Source organism: Phocoena phocoena, chromosome 3 (assembly GCF_963924675.1).
Source record: "Phocoena phocoena chromosome 3, mPhoPho1.1, whole genome shotgun sequence".
In the NCBI taxonomy this organism is placed as follows: Eukaryota; Metazoa; Chordata; class Mammalia; order Artiodactyla; family Phocoenidae; genus Phocoena; species Phocoena phocoena.
The window spans coordinates 92482591-92501500 of record NC_089221.1 but is presented as its reverse complement, the minus strand read 5'-3'; the positions used below and the strand labels follow the sequence as shown (position 1 = coordinate 92501500).

At 37.1% G+C, this 18910-nt stretch overlaps 1 protein-coding gene across 11 annotated transcripts in view; it reads left to right on the top strand.

The window, feature by feature from the left end:
* Window positions 1-18910, top strand: part of APC (APC regulator of WNT signaling pathway) — a 135938-nt gene that overhangs the window by 33193 nt on the left and 83835 nt on the right. For 7 of the 11 annotated variants that reach the window (XM_065874758.1, XM_065874753.1, XM_065874751.1 and 4 more), the window contains exon 1: window positions 15264-15398. The exons of the other annotated variants lie outside the window; for them this stretch is intronic. In XM_065874758.1, the coding sequence (XP_065730830.1) occupies window positions 15264-15398 (135 nt within the window). Of the gene's footprint in view, window positions 1-15263; window positions 15399-18910 lie in introns of those variants that run through there. 11 annotated transcript variants of the gene reach the window in all.

Sequence of the window (18910 nt, the reverse complement as noted above, 5' to 3'; positions counted from 1 at the left end):
ATTTAAGTCTCAGATTAGTAGTGACTAACAGCATTTACTGTGTCAGGGTCTGCTCCAAATACTGCTTCCTATATAACTTCTCTATTCACCATTTCTACTCCCGTTTTGCAGGGGAAATGAAAGTGACTAAAGTCACACAGCTAGTAAATGACGGGAGCAAAGATTCAGTCCAGACTGTGTGGCTCCATGATTCTGATCTCAACTAATCTACTGCCACCATAGCATTTCTGGAGACTGTATTTTTAATTCAGACACAGTTCCAGTGATTTACCTAACAAATCGGTGATACGTAATGTAAAATTATTCGTTTTAATACATTTAGTGAAATTCTTTTTCTCTGTGTTGCAAGCATGTAAATCTTAGCAAATAGCGAATGAGATGTAATTTATTACCCACCCACCGCCAGTATCTTGTGCTAATCTTCCTGTCCCGTGGGCCTCCCCCACCCCCACCCCCACCCCACCCCCCCCACCCCGCATTATGCTTGTCTGCTTCCATCAGCTCCAGTGGGTTGCCCGGAGGTGGAGTCGGTGAGAACTAAGTGCCGGCTAGGGCTGGAGCCGTGGGGTGGGGCGGGGTGGGGCGGGGCCCTATGTCCTGCTGCGGAGTGCAGAGTGCGGGTCCGGAGTGCGGGTCGGGAAAGCGGAGCGTGAAGCAGCTGTGTAATACGCTGGAGGCGGACCAGGGCGCTCCCCTTTCCCGTCGGGGACCCTCCGATTGGCTGGGCGTGGGCACACGTGACCGACATGTGGCTGTATTGGCGCAGCCCGCCTGGGTGTCACTGGAGACGGAATGGAGGTGCTGCTGAGCTCGGAAATGGGGTAGGTGCTGGAGCTACGATGGCCCGGCTAGCTGCCGGGGGAGAAGGAGGCGATTTTCCCTTGCACTGTCTAAAGCCGATGGTCTTTCCTTGGCACAGGGTCTGATGCCACATGCCAAGCGAGGAGGCAGGGGCGTCTCCCTCATCCCCCCACCATTGCAGCACAGGAGATGGATTTCCTGTGCTTCTGATCCAGGGTTTTTGACAGAAGAGGAAGAAGGGGGGGAGGGGTAGGAGTGTTAAGGGGAGTCTGGTGAGAAAGCTGTTTTTGAAGCTAGAAGGAGGTTTTGTTTTTATAATGCATGTTGACAGAGTCGAGTGGAATAACAGTATCTAAGGAAACGGGTAGAGGACAACAAAGAATGGAGCATATTCATGGCGAGGAGCAAAAGCTTTAGCCCACTGAAAGGCTTCTTTTCCTCCCTGACCACAAGGACACATGCAGTGGTAGCCAGGGGAGGGGATACGAAGCTGCTGCTGATGGCTGTTATGAACCTAATGGAAAGGGCTCCTTGGGAGAGGAGGAAGAGGCGGAGGCAGGTACTGCAGAGCTTCAGTGGTGGTTTTGGTTGATCCGTGAAATTTGGGTTACCAAAAGTGCCTGCTTTTGCAGTTCTAAGTGAACTGCCAGTGAATAGGGTGGCAAAGAGATACCAGTGTCTTTGTTAGTTTTAAGACGCAATGTAATGCCTTTTTGCAGATGACTGCAGCAGTGCTTTTCTCCCTCCCAGGCTGGAAAGATAACTGCAGAGGAATAAGAACCCTTGCAGCAATGCTGGTGGTAGAAGTCTATTTACAAAAAGCCATAGTTTATCATTACAACCTGGATAGAAAGAATAACTTAGTTTTTTAAAGTAGGAAGAATATCAGGCTATGAATGTTTTGACAGTGGAATTTATCAGACACTTTGATCCTGTATCACAAAAGAGATGCTCAAATTCTTTGCTTTAAATAAATCCTATAGGAAATCTTAATAAATTATGTATGAAGCAGTGGATCTTCTCCTTTGTTAGTATAGCTTTATGCTATTAATTAGGTTACTCAAGAGTAAATCACTTTATAATGTAAATCACTTTGTGAAAAGTTACAGTGGTAAATTTTTCATAGGCTTAATATTTAAGGTCTGTGTTTATTAAGTAATTTTATATTACTCTGGTAGTTTTAGATATCATTGAATAAAGTCTATAGGCAAATATTTCAAATTAAAGCAGTATGATTTTTCTTTTAGATGTATTTCTGTTTAGTGAATATTCATAAAATATACTCTTGATATAGTATAGACTGTTTCCGTTGCACTGTATTTTTGTTTCATTAAATGTCTAAAAACAAGTTTTCAGATTGAGTACAGTTTTAAATGCCTTATCTTAATGCCTATTTATGGTAGCCAGCTTGTCACACCTCCCTACTCTCTGAACAGGATGGCAGTGGCTTTGTAAAGCCCTCCAGGATCAATGTCTCTTAAGTAGTGTTTATGTAATAGAAAGTCTTGAAAGAACCTATAATTTTTGTTTCAGTAATTTTTTTTCAAGATAATAAGGAATTGGACTTGAATAAAATTAGACTATGTAAAGTTTTCACTGATAAATAAGCGATTTTATTCTTTATTTTTAAAACTATTTTTGCTTTAAGAATTATTTAGTTATGGATATCAGGGTTAATAGTTCTTAGGATCTCTTTTAAAATCTGATGGAAACTGTATCTAGAATTAAAGGTGTTGCATTAAATTTTCAAGTGAAATTTATTTATTTATTTGTTTGTTTTTTGCAGTATATCCAAATTTTCCAGAAGATCCTTCAAGATACTTTTTCAATAATTAAAAAAAATTTTTTCAAGTGAAATTTAATATCTAATACCATTCATTTCTTTGAACTTCAATTGGTATAGTTTTTGAGAGTTTATGATTCTTATTTTTACATAAATTATCTTATTTTATGGTTTAAACAGCTCAATGTAGCATTATTTTCATTTTAAACGTTAGATTATTCCTAATTGCATATGTTGTGACTTTATCCAAGGTCATGTATTGTATAAGGATGTAAAGAACATAAGTCTTCTATTTTGTTCTAACTCTATGAAACTATCATCTTATTAATCAACTTAAACTTCAACTAAACAGAACAGTATTAGATAGAGATAGTTTTTGGAATTAAATAAGAAATAAAGAACTAAAGTAAGAAAAGTTGATTTCTTTCCCCTTGCATTATGAAATACCTAATATAAGACTGTACTGTTGGCTTTAGTGGTCTTTGAAATTATTCATTGTTAATTGATATTGCCAGAATTGAGCTATTAAGGAGTTCAGAAGTTAAATATTCATAAGTAGGTCTATGAACTGAATCAGAGCTATTAATTGCAGTCTTTTCATGCATTGCTCTTTGGATTTTTATTTTACCATTTTTCTCTTTTTTTTTTCCCCTAATTTCACATAATTTAACAGTCCTTTTATATTAAATGTTCTTTTAAATTTTGACCTCCCTCCTCTTTTTTTCTTTTTTTTTTTTTTTGTTTTTGGTGCTACACTCTGGAATTTTACATAGCACATAAGATAGGATAGGGCAATATAATATAGAAAAGATGACTTGAGGAAATACATTTGAGTACCTACTAAATGCCAGACCTATAAAGGTTCAGGAGAGTCAAATGAGACATGGAAACTAACCTCTAAGAAACTTACAATAGAACTGTGTGAAATATTATTGCTATTGCATTGAAAACACTGATTGCTTTGGCTACTCCTAGGATCTTTAAAGATTTATATCATCTAAAATGTCTTCTAACTGAAAGAATGTGGTGGTGTGCTCTTTGAAACACCATGCCTTGTAAAATCTGCTTGGAATAGCAGATAATTCTGAAAAGCAAATTAGTTTTGAAGTATTAAGTGCCTTGAATGTAAAATGAGGTTAGATGAAGTGATTTCTAGATCTTCTAGTTCCAATAGTCAATAATCTGTGGTTCTTGATTTCTGTAAGTTCACCTCTTAGAAGGAAAGCTACCTAGACCGTTTCTTATTTTGGTATAGGTGACATCTCATATATTATATAATAGATATGTTCTTGAAAATTATTTTTGTAAATCAAATCATGACATCAGTCCATAAAAGGCAAGGCTTCTCCCCTTTATTCCCAGGCCCTATTCCCACTCCCCTTATAGGCACTCATTCACATATGTTCTTAAATATGCGTTAATTCTTGTGAAATATTTAGCATTTTGTCTTTTTTATAGTTAATGAGGGTTTTTTTAATTGTGGTAAAATATACCTACATAAAATTTACCAGCTTAACCATTTTTAAGTGTATATATAGTTCTGTGGCATTAAGTACATTCATATTGTTGTAAGTGTATCACAGTCCATCTCCAGATCTTTTTCGCATTCCCCAACTGAAACTCTACCTGGTAAACACTAACTCTCCATTTTCTCCTTCCCCCCAATTCCTGGCAACCACCATTTTGTTTTCTTTCTCTATGAATTTGACTTCCCTAAGAACCTCATATAAGATACGTCTTCAGGTTTCATCCATGTTGTTGCATGTGTCAGAATTTCCACCTTTTTTGAGGCGGAATAGTATTCCAGTGTATGTATACCACATTTTGTTTATGCATTCATTTTTCAATGGACACTTGGGTTGCTTCCACCTTTTGGCTTTTGTGAATAATGCTGCTCTGTACGTGGATGCACAAATATCTGTTTGAGTTCCTACTTTCACTTCTTTGGGGGTATGTACCCAAATTTATGTTTTTAATTTACATAACTTTTGAACATTTTTAACTCGATACTGTTTTTAAGACCTGTTTTACTTTATGTCCATCTAGTTTGTCGTTCTAACTCTGCTATCTAATGTTCTGTAGTGTCTATCAGATGTGAAGGTCCTAGGTTTTTTTCCAAATCTCTTTTACCACAAACTTTGCTATGGTGTACATCCTTGTATATGACTTCTTATAGACTATTTTAGTTACATATCAGTGTACAATAAATTACCCCAAATCTTAGTGGCTTAAACAACAAATATTTATTACTTTAGAGTTTCTCTGGGGCAGAAATTCAAGAATATCTTAATTGGGTATATGGTTCAGAATCTCTCATGAAGTTACAGTTAAGATGTCAGCCAGGGCTACAGTCATCTGAAGGCTTGACTAGACTGGAGGATTCACTTCCTAGATGGCTCACTCACAGTCTGTTTCTCCTGACCATTGGCAGAAGGCCTCGCTTCTTTTCCATGGGTCTCTACAATGGGCTGCCTGAGAGTCTTCATGACATTGCAGCTGGCTTCCCCAGTGATCCCAGAGAGAAAGAGCAAGAAGGAAGCCATTTATGACATAGCCCATCACTTCTACCATATTCTTTTTATTAGAAGTGAGTCACTAAGTCCAGCCCACACAAGAGGAGATGAATTAAGCTCCACTTTTGAAGGTATAAGGTCAAAGAAATTGTGGATCTATTTTAAGATCACTACACAGTCAGTGAGATTTCACTGAAATTTATTCTTTGGAGAGGGATCACTGGATCATAGGGCATTTTTCATATTGCTGTTGTAACAAATTATCTCAAATTTAGTGTTTAAAACAACCCAGATTTATTATCTTGCAACCCTGGAGATCAGAATTCGGAAATGGTTTCCATTGGACCAAAATCATAATAGCAGCAGTGCTGTACTTCCTTCAGAGGCTATCTGGAGAATCCATTTCCTTCCTTTTTTCCAGCTTCTAGAGTCTAACTGCATTCCTTGACTCACGGCCTCTTCCTCCATCTTTGTGTGAGCAGCACAATAAATCTTTCTCTGACTCTGACCCCCTTTCCGTCTTCACATATCCTTCTCTGACTCTGACTTTTCTGTCTCCTTCTTATAAAACCCTGTGATTGGGCTTCCCTGGTGGCGCAGCGGTTGAGAGTCCGCCTGCCGATGCAGGGGACACAGGTTTGTGCCCCGGTCCGGGAAGATCCCACATGCCGCGGAGCGGCTGGGCCCGTGAGCCATGGCCGCTGAGCCTGCGCGTCCAGAGCCTGTGCTCCGCAGCGGGAGAGGCCACAACAGTGAGAGGCCCGCATACCGCAAAAAAAAAACACCAAAAACAAAACCCTGTGATTACAGTAAGTCCACCCATATAATCCAGGAAAATTTGCCCATATTAAGATCCTTTACTTGTTCACATCTGCAAAGTCCCTTTAGCCTTGTAAGGTAATATATTCACTGGTCTCCAGGATTAGGACATGGACATGTTTGTGGGGCCACTGTTCTGTCTACTATAGGCATACACATACAGGTCTTCATTTGTTTTCAGACATACACATACAGTTCCTTGTTTTAAGCTGAAGTGGTTTTTTTAAAGTTGTATTTTTGTGAATGAATGTTACTTTTTGGGGTAAATTCAGATTTTCATTTACCAGATTTGTTTATAATATGGTATACAATGGTGACTAAGATAGTAAGCAGATATCCAATGAAGAATATTGAAATATATATTCCACTAGCTATTTTTAGATTCTTGGTTTTATTATCATTAATTAATTGATAAATTACCTGTCAGTATATTAGCTACTTCTGACATTGTTTATAATAGAAACTGAGAAACATTAAAGCAACGTGACTTTGTACCTTTTAGTCTTGTTATCGTACCATTTCTGTGGGTACTCTATCCAAATCTCATCTTCTTTACACTGTGAAGATAGCTAGCCACAATGTAGCTCCAGTCCATATTTGTGCCCTTACCTCCAATTTTCTCAGCAAGGTGTGACTCCCATAGACTCTATATCAATCTTTTGAACCCAAACTTGCCTCTGAATTGTAGGTAATTTGTATCTTAGCATGGGTCCCCTGTAAGTCAGAGTCTTGAGATTCTGAGAATCTTGAGGCCTTGTGCGAAATACTTGCTTTGGGAAGTGATCCAGGAACAGGAGTAGTGGCTTAGAAAGTGTTAAATAGTGAAGAGGGACAGCCAGTATGTGTTCTCAAGTTGGTCACCACTTTGGATAATTGGGAAAGTCCTGAAAGCTGGGACTTTTAAAGAAGCCATATAAAATTGTCCATCTAAGGAAAAGAATTATATTTACTAGCTCCCATTCCCCTTTCGTCAAGGATTGTCCCATCAAGTGTTCACTCTTTTATAGGCTGTATATGCATGAATGCTGGTGACCCACACTGGGTTGTCACTGAGACTAGAACAGAAAACAAAAGGATACCTGTCAGCCGTTGTGCTGTCAGTTTATATCTTGCAGTGAGCTGATTGATGCGGCAATGACTAGAGTTAAAGTGAGCCAAGAGAGTGTAAGATGAGACAGAAACGTCTGATTTATTTGTGTATGGATCCTATTTCCCCTTCCTACTGGAATACTACCCATTTGCTAGTTAATAAGATACTTGAGAATAAGGAACATGTCAATTTATCTTTTCCCCTGTGTTGTAGAGCTGCTGTGACAGAGTACCACACACTCATGGCTTAAAATCATAGAAATGTATTCTGTCACAGTTCTGGAGGCTGGAAGTACAAAATCAGAGCGTCAGCAAAGTTGATTCCTTTTGGAGACTCTGAGAGAGCATCTGTTCCATGCCTTTCTCCCTAGCTTGTGGTGGTTACTGGCAGTCTTCGGCATTCCTTGGTTTGCAGCTGCCTCACTTCAGTCTCTGCCTCCATTGTCACTTGGCATTTTTCCTGTGTCTCTGTGTTCATTTCCTCACTTAGCCTTGTTTTAAGTGTACCAGTCATTGGATTTAGGGCCCACCCTAATCCAGTAAGACTTCATCTTAACTTGATTACAGCTGCAAAGACCCTGTTTCCAAACGAGGTCACTTTTCACAAGTACCAGAGATTAGCTACCTGTGACTCAATGTATCATTTTGGGAAACACAATTCAACCCACAAAAATCTCCTTATAATATTTGCACGGTGTCTTGTGAATAATAAGTTCTCAAATGTTTGTTGATTTGAATTGCATAGAGAGAAATCCATCATCTTACTCTTTTAATGGGAAAGTCATCCTGGACATTCTCTGAATTTGTGCCCTCTTTTTTCTCTTCTTTGCTCTCCATGGCTGTTTATTCTTGCATGTATTTATCTTTTTGTGGCTGTCACTGAGTAAAGCATTTTGGGAATTACAAAAGCTAAGTATTAGATACAAACCTTGTCTTAAAGGTAGAAAACAAAACTTGCCAAAGTAAAGTGGAATAATTAGAGAACAGTTAAGCCAAGTTGTATAGTATTTACTGTACAATCAGCAGGAAGACTCATTACTGGCTGTAGGAGACAGGAAGGTTTTATGTAAGGCAACAGAATTGGGCCTTAAAGGGTAGCAAAGCAGAGGGGAAAAGGATGGGGCATTCAAAAAAGGAGATGAATTATGAGCAGAAGTACAAAATAGTTTGTATGGAATGGTGAAGAGGGAATTACTTAAGGAGAAGGATTATATTGGAACTTAATAGAAAATAAGTTTGGAACATAGACTGGTATCGGATACACCAGGTCATGAAAGCCATGTAGAGGTAGTATTACATGGTCTTAGGAGCATGAGCGTTGGGAACAAATATGGGTTTGTATCCTGTCTTAGCCACATGATCTGTGTTTTTACGAAAATTATTTGCCATTTTGAAGTCCCAGCTTCCTTAACTCTAAAATGGGAAGTGATACCTACCTCACAGTTGCGAAGATTAAATTACATATATATTAATATATGGTACTTACTGTATTACATGACATGCAATAAATGGTAGGCTTTCTAAATTTCACCTGTCAAGTACAAAAATTTAACAGATATGCAGAGGATCTAAATAATATGCTACAGTCAATAAATAGGTATATAACTTTGAGAACTTTGTACACTTTTCCCTTTTCTTAAATTTCAGTGAGATAGTTATGAAAATTAGTCATGTTCTTGACTACAAGGCAAACCTTAAAAAATTCAAAATGGTAGCATTTGTAGGCAACAACCTCCAATCAATCTAATAAACAATAAATCAATGGCAATAAAAAGATGACTCACAAGTCATCTTATACACCTAATAATTGAGAAGAATCTTTTAAATATCCCTGAGTCAAAGAGGAAATCAATATTAAAATTATGAATTGTCAAGAAATAGAGACGGAAACATTTTATACTAAAACCTGTGAAACATGGAGCTGTATGGAGAAGAAAATTAGTACCTTAGGGACTTCCTGGTGGTGCAGTAAGAATCCGCCTGCCAATGCGCAGCACACGGGTTCAAGCCCTGGCCCGGGAAGATCCCACATGCTGCAGAGCAACTAAGCCCATGTGCCACAACTACTGAGCGTGCACTCTAGAGCCCATGTGCCACAACGACTGAAGCCCACGCGCCTAGAGCCTGTGCCCCTGCAACAAGAGAAGCCACCACAATGAGAAGCCCGCACACTGCAACCAAGAGTAGCCCGTGCTGGCCACAACTAGAGAAAGCCTGCGTGCAGCAACAAAGACCCAACGCAGCCAAAAATAAATAAATAAAATAAATACATTTATAAAAAACAAAAGGTTGGAATACTTTGTTCCTCAAATGTTTGGTAGAAGGTGTCTGTAAAACCATTTGAATCTGGTATTTTTTGTGTTAGGAGAAGGAAAGGGGAAATATTTAACTACTGCTCCAGTTTTTCAATGTTGCAGAACTTTTAAGATTTTCTTTTTCTTCGAGTCAGTTCCCCCCACCTTTGAGTTTTGTTCATTTTAAATGTTTGGGCTCTTCCCTCTCTTTAATCATAATCAGTCTTTTCAAAAAGACAACTTTTTGCTCTGATCTTCAAACTTTACACAAAGTTATACAATGAAAAGGAAAGCTTCTTCTCAGCAGACCTGAGACCATTTTTTCCAGAGGCAGTGACTGTACTTTTGTATATCCTTTCAATGACATTTTTATCTTTATACAATCCTTTTATTTTTTACTAGAACAAGATGGACAGTATGAGACATAGTGATCTGTACTCTTTTTTTGTTTTCTCCCCCTTTTTTTGGTTTGTTTTTACATCAACCTCATTCTTTTTAATGCCAGTGTAATATTCCACTGCATGGATGTATCCTATTTATTTAAAAGTAGTTAAGCTTTTATACCAAGTAAAAACTTTTGCATTTGTTTAAAGGAACCTAAGAACCCAATCTGTCACTCCTAGTCTAGTAATAGACATCATCACTTCAGAGCTCCAACAGGCCCTCCATGTGCCTTACCCATTAACTAATCAGGTAAAATTAAAATGTTCATTTGCTCCATAATAGCCTTCTTGGAAGCAGGTATATTCCATTTAAGTATCTTTAGTTAAAAACAGAACTGTTTCCATGATTTAAATGCCACGTAATGTTCTTAAACATTTAAATCCCTGTTTTGTAATTTACCCTGGTGTGTAGTATAAGGAAGGGTGCAGTTTTGTCAGTTTCCTCATGGCTGTCCAGTTTCCATTGCCGTTTATTTAAAGTTCATCTTTTCACCTGTGTTTGAGATGCTACCTTTATTATGACTAAATTTACATATATCATGGAATTTAAAAAAATGTGTTCCCAGGCTTCCCTGGTGGCGCAGTGGTTGAGAGTCCGCCCGCCGATGCAGGGGACACGGGTTCATGCCCCGCTCCGGGAAGATCCCACATGCCGCGGAGCGGCTGGGCCCGTGAGCCATGGCCGCTGAGCCTGCGCGTCCGGAGCCTGTACTCTGCAACGGGAGAGGCCACAACAGTGAGAGGCCCACATACCGCAAAAAAAAAAAAAAAAAAAATGTGTTCCCTTGGTTGATCTATTCATCTGCCAATATCATAGCTTTTTTGTTTTTCTTTTAAATTTTATTTATTTTTTGGCTAGATTGGGTCGTCGTTGCTGCGCACAGGCTTTCTCTAGTTGTGGTGAGTGAGGGCTACTCTTCATTGCAGTGTGCAGGTTTCTCATTGTTGTGGCTTCTCTTGCTGTGGAACATGGGCTCTAGGCATGCAGGCTTCAGTAGCTACAGCACGTGGACTCAGTAATTGTGGCACACGGGCTTCAGTAGTTGTGACATGCGAGCTCAGTAGTTGTGGCTCTTGGGCTCTAGAGTGCAGGCTTAGTAGTTGTGACACACGGGCTTAGTCGCTCCGCGGCATGTGGGATCTTCCTGGACCAGGGCTCGAACCCATGTCCCCTGCATTGGCAGGCAGATTCTTAACCACTGCGCTACCAGGGAAGTCCTATTACGGCTTTTTAAAGCCTTTTTATTTTTAAATAACTTTGGACTTACAAAAGAGTTGGAAAAATAGTAGAGAGTTCCCATGTACCCTTCACTTAGCTTCTCCTAATGTTAACATCTTACATATCCATAGTATAATGATCAGAACTAAGAAATTAACTTACTGTACAGTACAGTTGACTTCATACTATTTTACTTATAATGGCTTTGTACAGTAATTTAATATGTGGTAGGTGTACTCCTGCTCTTTTTTCATGTTTTCCCTTTTTTGCTTGTTTGTTTCTTTCAGTTTTCTAGCTGCAGAAAACAAAATAAAAACCAGGCTTATATAATATTTATATTGGGACCATGTACAATTTATAAATTAACTTAGGGAGAAATGACATCTTTATGATACTGAATCTTTATGTACACAAACAAGGTATGTCTTTCCATTTGTTGAAATGTACCTTTGTGTCTTTCAGAAGCATTTTATAGTTTTCTCATAATATGTTTTGAACTCTTTGTTCAGTTTATGCCTGTGCTTTTTTTGTTTTGGTTTTGGTTTTTTGGGTTTTTTTGCCTGTGTTTTTTTTAATTATAAATAAGATCTTTTCTTCCATTTCATCTTCTATCTGGTTTCTCTTTACACATATAAAGGAAAGGTTTCTGTATATTTTGTACTACACTAAATTACTAGACTATCTTGTTGTGGTAATACTTAGTTGATTCTTTTGGATAGTCTAGGTATATAATTATATCATCTGCCAATAGTATTCCTTTCTAATTTCATTCTTTAATTGTGTTGACTGGTACAATGAGTAAGAGTGGTAAAAATGGGCTTTCCCTTAGTTTAGCAATATAGTATACCGAGTGTTTCCATATTCTGTGGTACTGGCTTTGGGCTGCTATATATTGTGTTAAAAAAAAAAAGTGTCCTATTATATTGAGTATTTTCAACAAAACTGGACATTGAATTTGTAAAGCGTCTTTTCATCACCTTTGGCATGATAATATTTTTCTTCTGTGTAGACCTATTAACATGTTGAATAATGTCGATTTTATAATAGTGATTTTTGTTGTAAATTTTAGATTTTCCATCTCTTTTTGTTGTTAGTTTTGATAAATTACATTTTCTAGTAAATTATCTATTTCATTTAGCTTTCAAATTTATTTACATAGAATTGAGCAAAGTAGTCTTTTATGATCTTTTGGTTTCTTCTTTCTATTGGTATTTTCCTCTTTTTTCATTACCATCTAACAGTACTGGCAAATACATCTTTTTTTTTTTAATTCATTAAAACAAAACAATAGGGCTTCCCTGGTGGTGCAGTGGTTGGGGGTCTGCCTGCCGATTCAGGGGACGCGGGTTCCTGCCCCAGTCCGTGAAGATCCCACATGCCACGGAGCGGCTGGGCCCGTGACCATGGCCGCTGGGCCTGCGCATCCGCATCCGGAGCTTGTGCTCCGTAACGGGAGAGGCCGCAGCAGTGAGAGGCCCGCGTACCGCAAAAACAAACAATAAAAGCAGTTTAACTAATTTTTTAAAAAGTGATCCCAAACTTCTTAAATTATAATAAAGAATCCTTCAGATTTAATTCTAGTTGAATCCTTCAGACTTAATTTTAATTGCCTGCCTCAACTTTTCTGCCTCCTTGCATTAATTTCTTAGGATACTGGTAAATTTGTTTTCCAGTCAACATTTGGATAAAAATCTAAATAACAGTCCTTTTGCTTTCTTCTCCCCTACCCTACTCTTAAGGGGTGAGGATCTCTTTACTGGGTATCCTTACTGAAAAACAAATTTAGATCTTTGTATATTCTCAGTAGCGTGAAAGATTCAGAGTTTTTCCCCATTTCATGTGATAAATTTTGATATTTTTAATGATGCTGAGTGACTTTCATTTAAGATATATTTGGTATGAAATTCATGTGATTGTATAAAAGGCATTCTAAAATAAATTTATGAGTTCTTAAATTTTTCAGTAAGCAGTTTTGAGTTAGGGATGGCTGCAACATCCTGCAAGGGTATAAGGCAAAGTATTACTCCATGAAACATCTTATTTTTCCTGTAAAATTGTATGAAAGCACCCTGCTTTCTAAAGCAGAAATGACTTAAATGATTTGATTCTGGAGGGGGGAAAAAAGGTGATCAAAAACATTTTTTTTAATATTTATTTATTTATTTGGCTGCGCTGGGCCTCAGTTGCAGCGTGCGGGATCTATTTCCCTGACCAGGGATCGAACCCGGACCCCCTGCATTGGGAGTGTGGAGTTTTAACCACTGGACCACCAGGGAAGTCCCATGATCAAATGTTTTAATTGTCCATCTGAAGGGCTGAATTCCTTTCCCTCCAGTGAAGAGCAGTTTTAGTAGTCTCGTGTTCATTTTGCCCATCTGGTTCTTTTTGTAATTGTGTGAGGTTATAACCTCTGTCTTAGCATACTTCTGTGTACTTTGCTCTTTCTCTGTGTTATTACCTTTTCTCTTATTTTATTGTTTTAGTGGAAAATTACCTGTTAGGATTTTATTTGAAATGAAGAATTTTAGGGCTTACATTATTAAATACTGTCAGATCCCCACTTCTGTCACATGGTTTTTAATGTGCTACCTCTTTCCAGACCTGCTTATTAGTGGTATGGTGTAAAACAGATAAGTGACCCCACCTATGAATTTCTCCCTTGTTTTTGAGACATCTCTGTCTTTTTCAAGGGGGTGAATTATTCTTCACCTCTTGTCCATTGATTGGGGGACTGGGGCTTACAACAATAGATCAACAGTAGGTCTTACTAAGGAAGTTATGTTTCAAGTGTATTTTCGTAATATAACTTACACATCACTTTTATTTTTAGACCCTCCTTTTGTTTCTTAATTCTGACAATATCCCTGTAAATTATATTAGAACAGGTAGTAAATGTCCACTGTACAAATGGTGAAATGAATTTCAATGAAGGGGCAAAGGTAAAAACAGGACCAAGACTGAAATTAAGACCCAGATCTCCAAATACAAGTCATTCTTTTAAGCAGTAAAGACTTTTGTGAGTGATCCCCACCTCCCAGGATTCCGTTTCCTCCTCAGGAATCGGTGGGTTGCACCAGGTTTATCATTGACTCTAGCCATTCGTGAAGAGACGAGACTTGAGTCCCTTGATTTCCCTTGTTAGGGACCTTCCAGTTCCTGAACCCCCAATATTGTCATGACTAGCCAGTGTTATAATTTGTCTGCCTTATTTTGTGTAGTGGATTTTTATTACAGAAACATTTTTTTAAATGTCCAGATCTTTAAGTATTGCTTGAGTACAAACTTTGTTATACTTTTTAGCTTTTAAATATAGGTAGAATTTTATTTATTCCTAAGTGAGTTTGGGATTAAACTAAAAAGAGAATCTGGGTCTTTGAAACTTGGTTAGTCTGAACGTAACTCCTAGCATTCTCTAATTCTTCAGGCCAAGGGCCTCTTATTACCTGGCTATCTTCTATATCTTTCTTTTCTCCCCTCTTCTTTCATAGTCTTGTAATTAACAGCCAGGCTCTTCTTCACTTCTCTTTGACAGTCTCTACTCCTGAAGGCATCAGTTTTCTTTAAGTGTCTTTCAGCCTCAGTCTGAACACAGTGGGTCCCAAGATGCATATGCCATAGCATGGCCTGTTATATTCATCCTTTTGGATGAATGTATTAGAATTTATACTAGTAATTATTATCATCTTTCTATCCAAAAGATTTGAAGTCTCAATCTACACTTCTCCCTTGTGTCCATTTTGTTAATGACTGCCTTTTTAATGACGCCTTCCTGGAACTTCATACTTCCCTATGGATAATGTTTGAGACTAGCCTTTTATCAAATGAAAAGTGGTAGAATGCAATACCTAATCTCATTAATCCATTCTGGCTTTAAAATTATGTGACTATTGGAAAAAATCCAGAAATAAATTAATATTACCAATATAAATAAATTTCTTATCAATGATTATATTTCCTAAGTCTTGCCATTTAAAATATCTTTAAAACCTTCTAAAAAATTCTAACCTGATAGAAATCTCATCCACCTGTGAAAAGACAAATGTTTTCAAACACTACTGAAGTTCTCTTCTATTTTAGTCCTATCTGTCTTTAATTAAGACCCCAGTATTTCATCCTCTTAGAAAGATGCTGCTACTTGCACAATATTGTTTTGCGATGGAAACTACTACATAAACACAATTCTTCTTATTAAGTGTCTCCAGGGTTTTGTTTATCCCTTTCTTTGTAAACAAGCAGCCACTATATTTTTAGTAGTGAATTTCAAAATCCTTTTTAACCTTATAGGTCCAAGGGTAGCCAAGGATGGCTGCAGCTTCATATGATCAGTTGTTAAAGCAAGTTGAGGCACTGAAGATGGAGAACTCAAATCTTCGACAAGAGCTAGAAGATAATTCCAATCATCTTACAAAACTGGAAACTGAGGCATCTAATATGAAGGTATCAAGACTGTGACTTTTAATTGTAGTTTATCCATTTTTATTCAGTACTCCTTTCTGTAAACTTGGGATTAGACACTTCACTTACTTAAAAGTGTGTTGTAAGTTAAGCAATAATATGTAAACTCTTTCTTGCAAAAGTTAACATTTATATTTTTAAACAAAATGTTTTGAATTCATCCAGCAAATCATATAAGGAAAATGATTGTAAAACCCCAATGACTCATTAGTTAGTTCTTAGTTATTTTTAAGCTTAAAAATAAAAGGCCAACTTAACCGTCACTATAGTGAGGGTGGGTATTCTGTGTAATTCATAGAAACTAGCCTCACAACCTTAGAATATATCTCAAGTATTAAATATTGCCATCATCCCCAACTCTCTCAGATCTTGTCTTCACTTAAGTGCTACAATGATAGATGATCAAGAAAATCAGGGTGCCCTAGTGGGAAGAGTCCTGAACTGAAAGTCAGTACCTGGTCCTGTTCCTGGTTTTGTCATAAGCTAAACTACATACTCTAGGGTACCCTTCTAGAGGTTGCCTTATTTGGAAAATACAGTCATTGCACTAGCATAGATGATTTCCATGACACCTTCACACCTTGAAATTGGTTTCCCAAATAACACTGAAAAGCTGTGATAACCTCCACGACAAGTTATAAAATATTAAGTCTGCACTGGGGAAAATACGTTCTAATTTCAAAATAATTAAGGTTAAAACTTTAACTGTTTTAATTTCCAGCTACTTAGGCAGATTCTCCTCTCCCTGAATTTAATAACTTTATAGAATTGGAGATTCAACAAAACTGTTACCTCCTTCTCTTTTAAAAAATTCTTCCTGCTACGTGTTGTTTCTGTGCCTTGGCTATTTTAACCATCTGGGTTTCCGACCCTTTCTTCCTGTCTGCTCACTACTCTCATTCCGTATTCATTTCCTAGTCTCTTCTAGTTCTTTTTCCATGCATTTTGAGGTCTCCCTTATTCTTCAAGCTTCTGTATATCACTGAACTATTTTTGCTCCTCTTTTAGTTTTGTATTCATTATCATAACAGTTCAGCCTTTTACTCATATGAGCTTTTCTTTCTTTCTTTCTTTTCTTTCTTTCTTTTTTTCTTTCTTTCTTTTTCTCTCTTTCTTTCTCTCTCTCTTCCTCTTTTTCTTCCTCTCCCTCCCTCCCTATGTATCTATAAATCTTTTCCACTCTAATTGCCTATTTCTATGGCAGTAGCAATTGACAGATCTCCAAGATACCTACCTCAAGTCCTTTTGGAGATTAAGTAGACTATAAAGAAATATTTTTTCTCACCACAGACTTTGGGTGACCTTAAAAACAGCTGATTCAGTTACCTACTAGGTTAAAAAAGTATAGTCTGGTATTTTAACACAGATCAACATAATATATCTAAAATTATTGTACATGGCATGTGGTTTTAAAAGTTTAAAGATAAAAAACTTAAAATTCCCAGCAGGACTACTCTTTCATCTACTTCAGAAGTATACTTAGTAGGGAATTCTTCCTGGCATGCCTATCTCAATGTCTCTTTTGTAGTGCAGAATTCTGAGGTCCTTTTAAAAGTTGTTGGGTTTTTTTTTTAACTACTTGAGCAAATTCAAAATTCATTTTTGGGAAACATTTTAACCTATCTTTAGATCCATCTCCATGTTGAAATGGAATGTCTCTCAGAGTAACAATACAAGTCAGACCCTTATATTTCTACACTAGAATATCAGGGTGACCTCTTAGCCATGTGGTATAATATACATCATGAGTATTACTATTTAATATTAAATACTAATTAAATACTAATATTGTCTGAATTCAGCTGTGAATTGGTTATTACTCAGCAAGTGCTTTTACAGACATCCTTGCTAAGCCATCCACGTATTTCTTCAGGATTGGGTGTATGTTATCATAGCAGTTACGACCTTGTACTGAAATTATTTATGTATCTCTCCTTTTAAGAGGCTTTATGTATGGTGTTAAAGAATAGGAACCATGACCTGTTTATTTTGTCTTAGAATATTGAGTTGTGAAAAGACACTTGGAAACATTGGCACTTCTTACACTGGATTAAAGTTAATCCAAAACAATGGTTATTTCTCAAAAAATCACTTATTAGACTTTGGAATACATCATATGATCTTGAATTATGTTTACTGATCATTAACATATTTACTCTATGGAAGGCAAGGTGTGTCTCCTCCAACTAGATATCTCAGGATTTCTGAAGTTTATGCAGTAGTACCATCTAGTGGCAAAAGAGAATACTGCTTTGCTATTGATTACATGTCATTGATACTATAAAAATATTTTGTGTGTGTGTGTCAGGAAAGTATGTGTACAACAGTTAGGGAAATGTGAACACTGTATATTTGAGAATATTAAGGAAATGCTTATTTTTTACATATAATGATGGCATTGTGATTGTGTTTAGAAAGAATCCCTGTGTAAATATACATATCGAATTTTTTTTTTTTTTTTTTTTGCGGTACGTGGGCCTCTCACTATTGTGGCCTCTCCTGTTGTGGAGCACAGGCTCCGGACGCGCAGGCTCAGCGGCCATGGCTCACGGGCCCAGCCGCTCCGCAGCATGTGGGATCTTCCCAGACCGGGGCACGAACTCGTGTCCCCTGCATCGGCAGGCGGACTCTCATCCACTGCGCCACCAGGGAAGCCCGTATATCGAATTTTTTTACAGAAGAAACAGTGTGTCTGAGATTTGTTTTTCAGATAAATTTGGGTTGTAGGGGAAAGAAGAAAATGGTTATGGGTATAGATGAAAGAAGCCCATGAGTTGATAGTTACTGAAGTAAGATGTGAGGATACATAGGAGTTTGTTATATTGTTCTCTGCATTTATGTATATATTTGACATTTCTGTAATTAAAATAAAATACAGATTTTGTGGGATTTCAATGAGATAAATGCAGCAATTACAGCTAAACTTAAGAGAAATTATGTACTATATTTTTTACTCCAGGGCTAGAAATGAACGTGATTTACTTTAAAATGGTGAGCATAGCAACAAGGTAAATATGGTGTGTTGTGAAGCATTTAAACTGAGATATGGCATGGTATAGAAAAAATTATCTTTAGGTAAAATATTAATCAACTATTTTTATCTTTTTTGTATTTTAGCAAAATGAAATATTTATAACTTGCTCTGTAAACTATAAAACCATACACGGAAAGCATCTTTTATTTTCAGAGTATAAGAAACAATGAGAAGTAGAAATTCAAATTGGCACATTTCATAATTTATTTTGAAGATTTAATTATCAAGTATACTTTTATCTGGTAATGAAAAGAATAAATAACTATGATATATTGAGAAAAACAGAAGTGAGTCAAGCAGAAACCCCCTTGAAGTGACACAGTTGATCATTGATAAATATTTCCTATTTACTGATATGACCACAACATATTTTGTCTCTAATAATTAAGTCTCTGATGTTTTTAAAATCTTAAAATGTTTTTTAAAATAATGTGATTATGTAATGTAACTAAGTAATTTT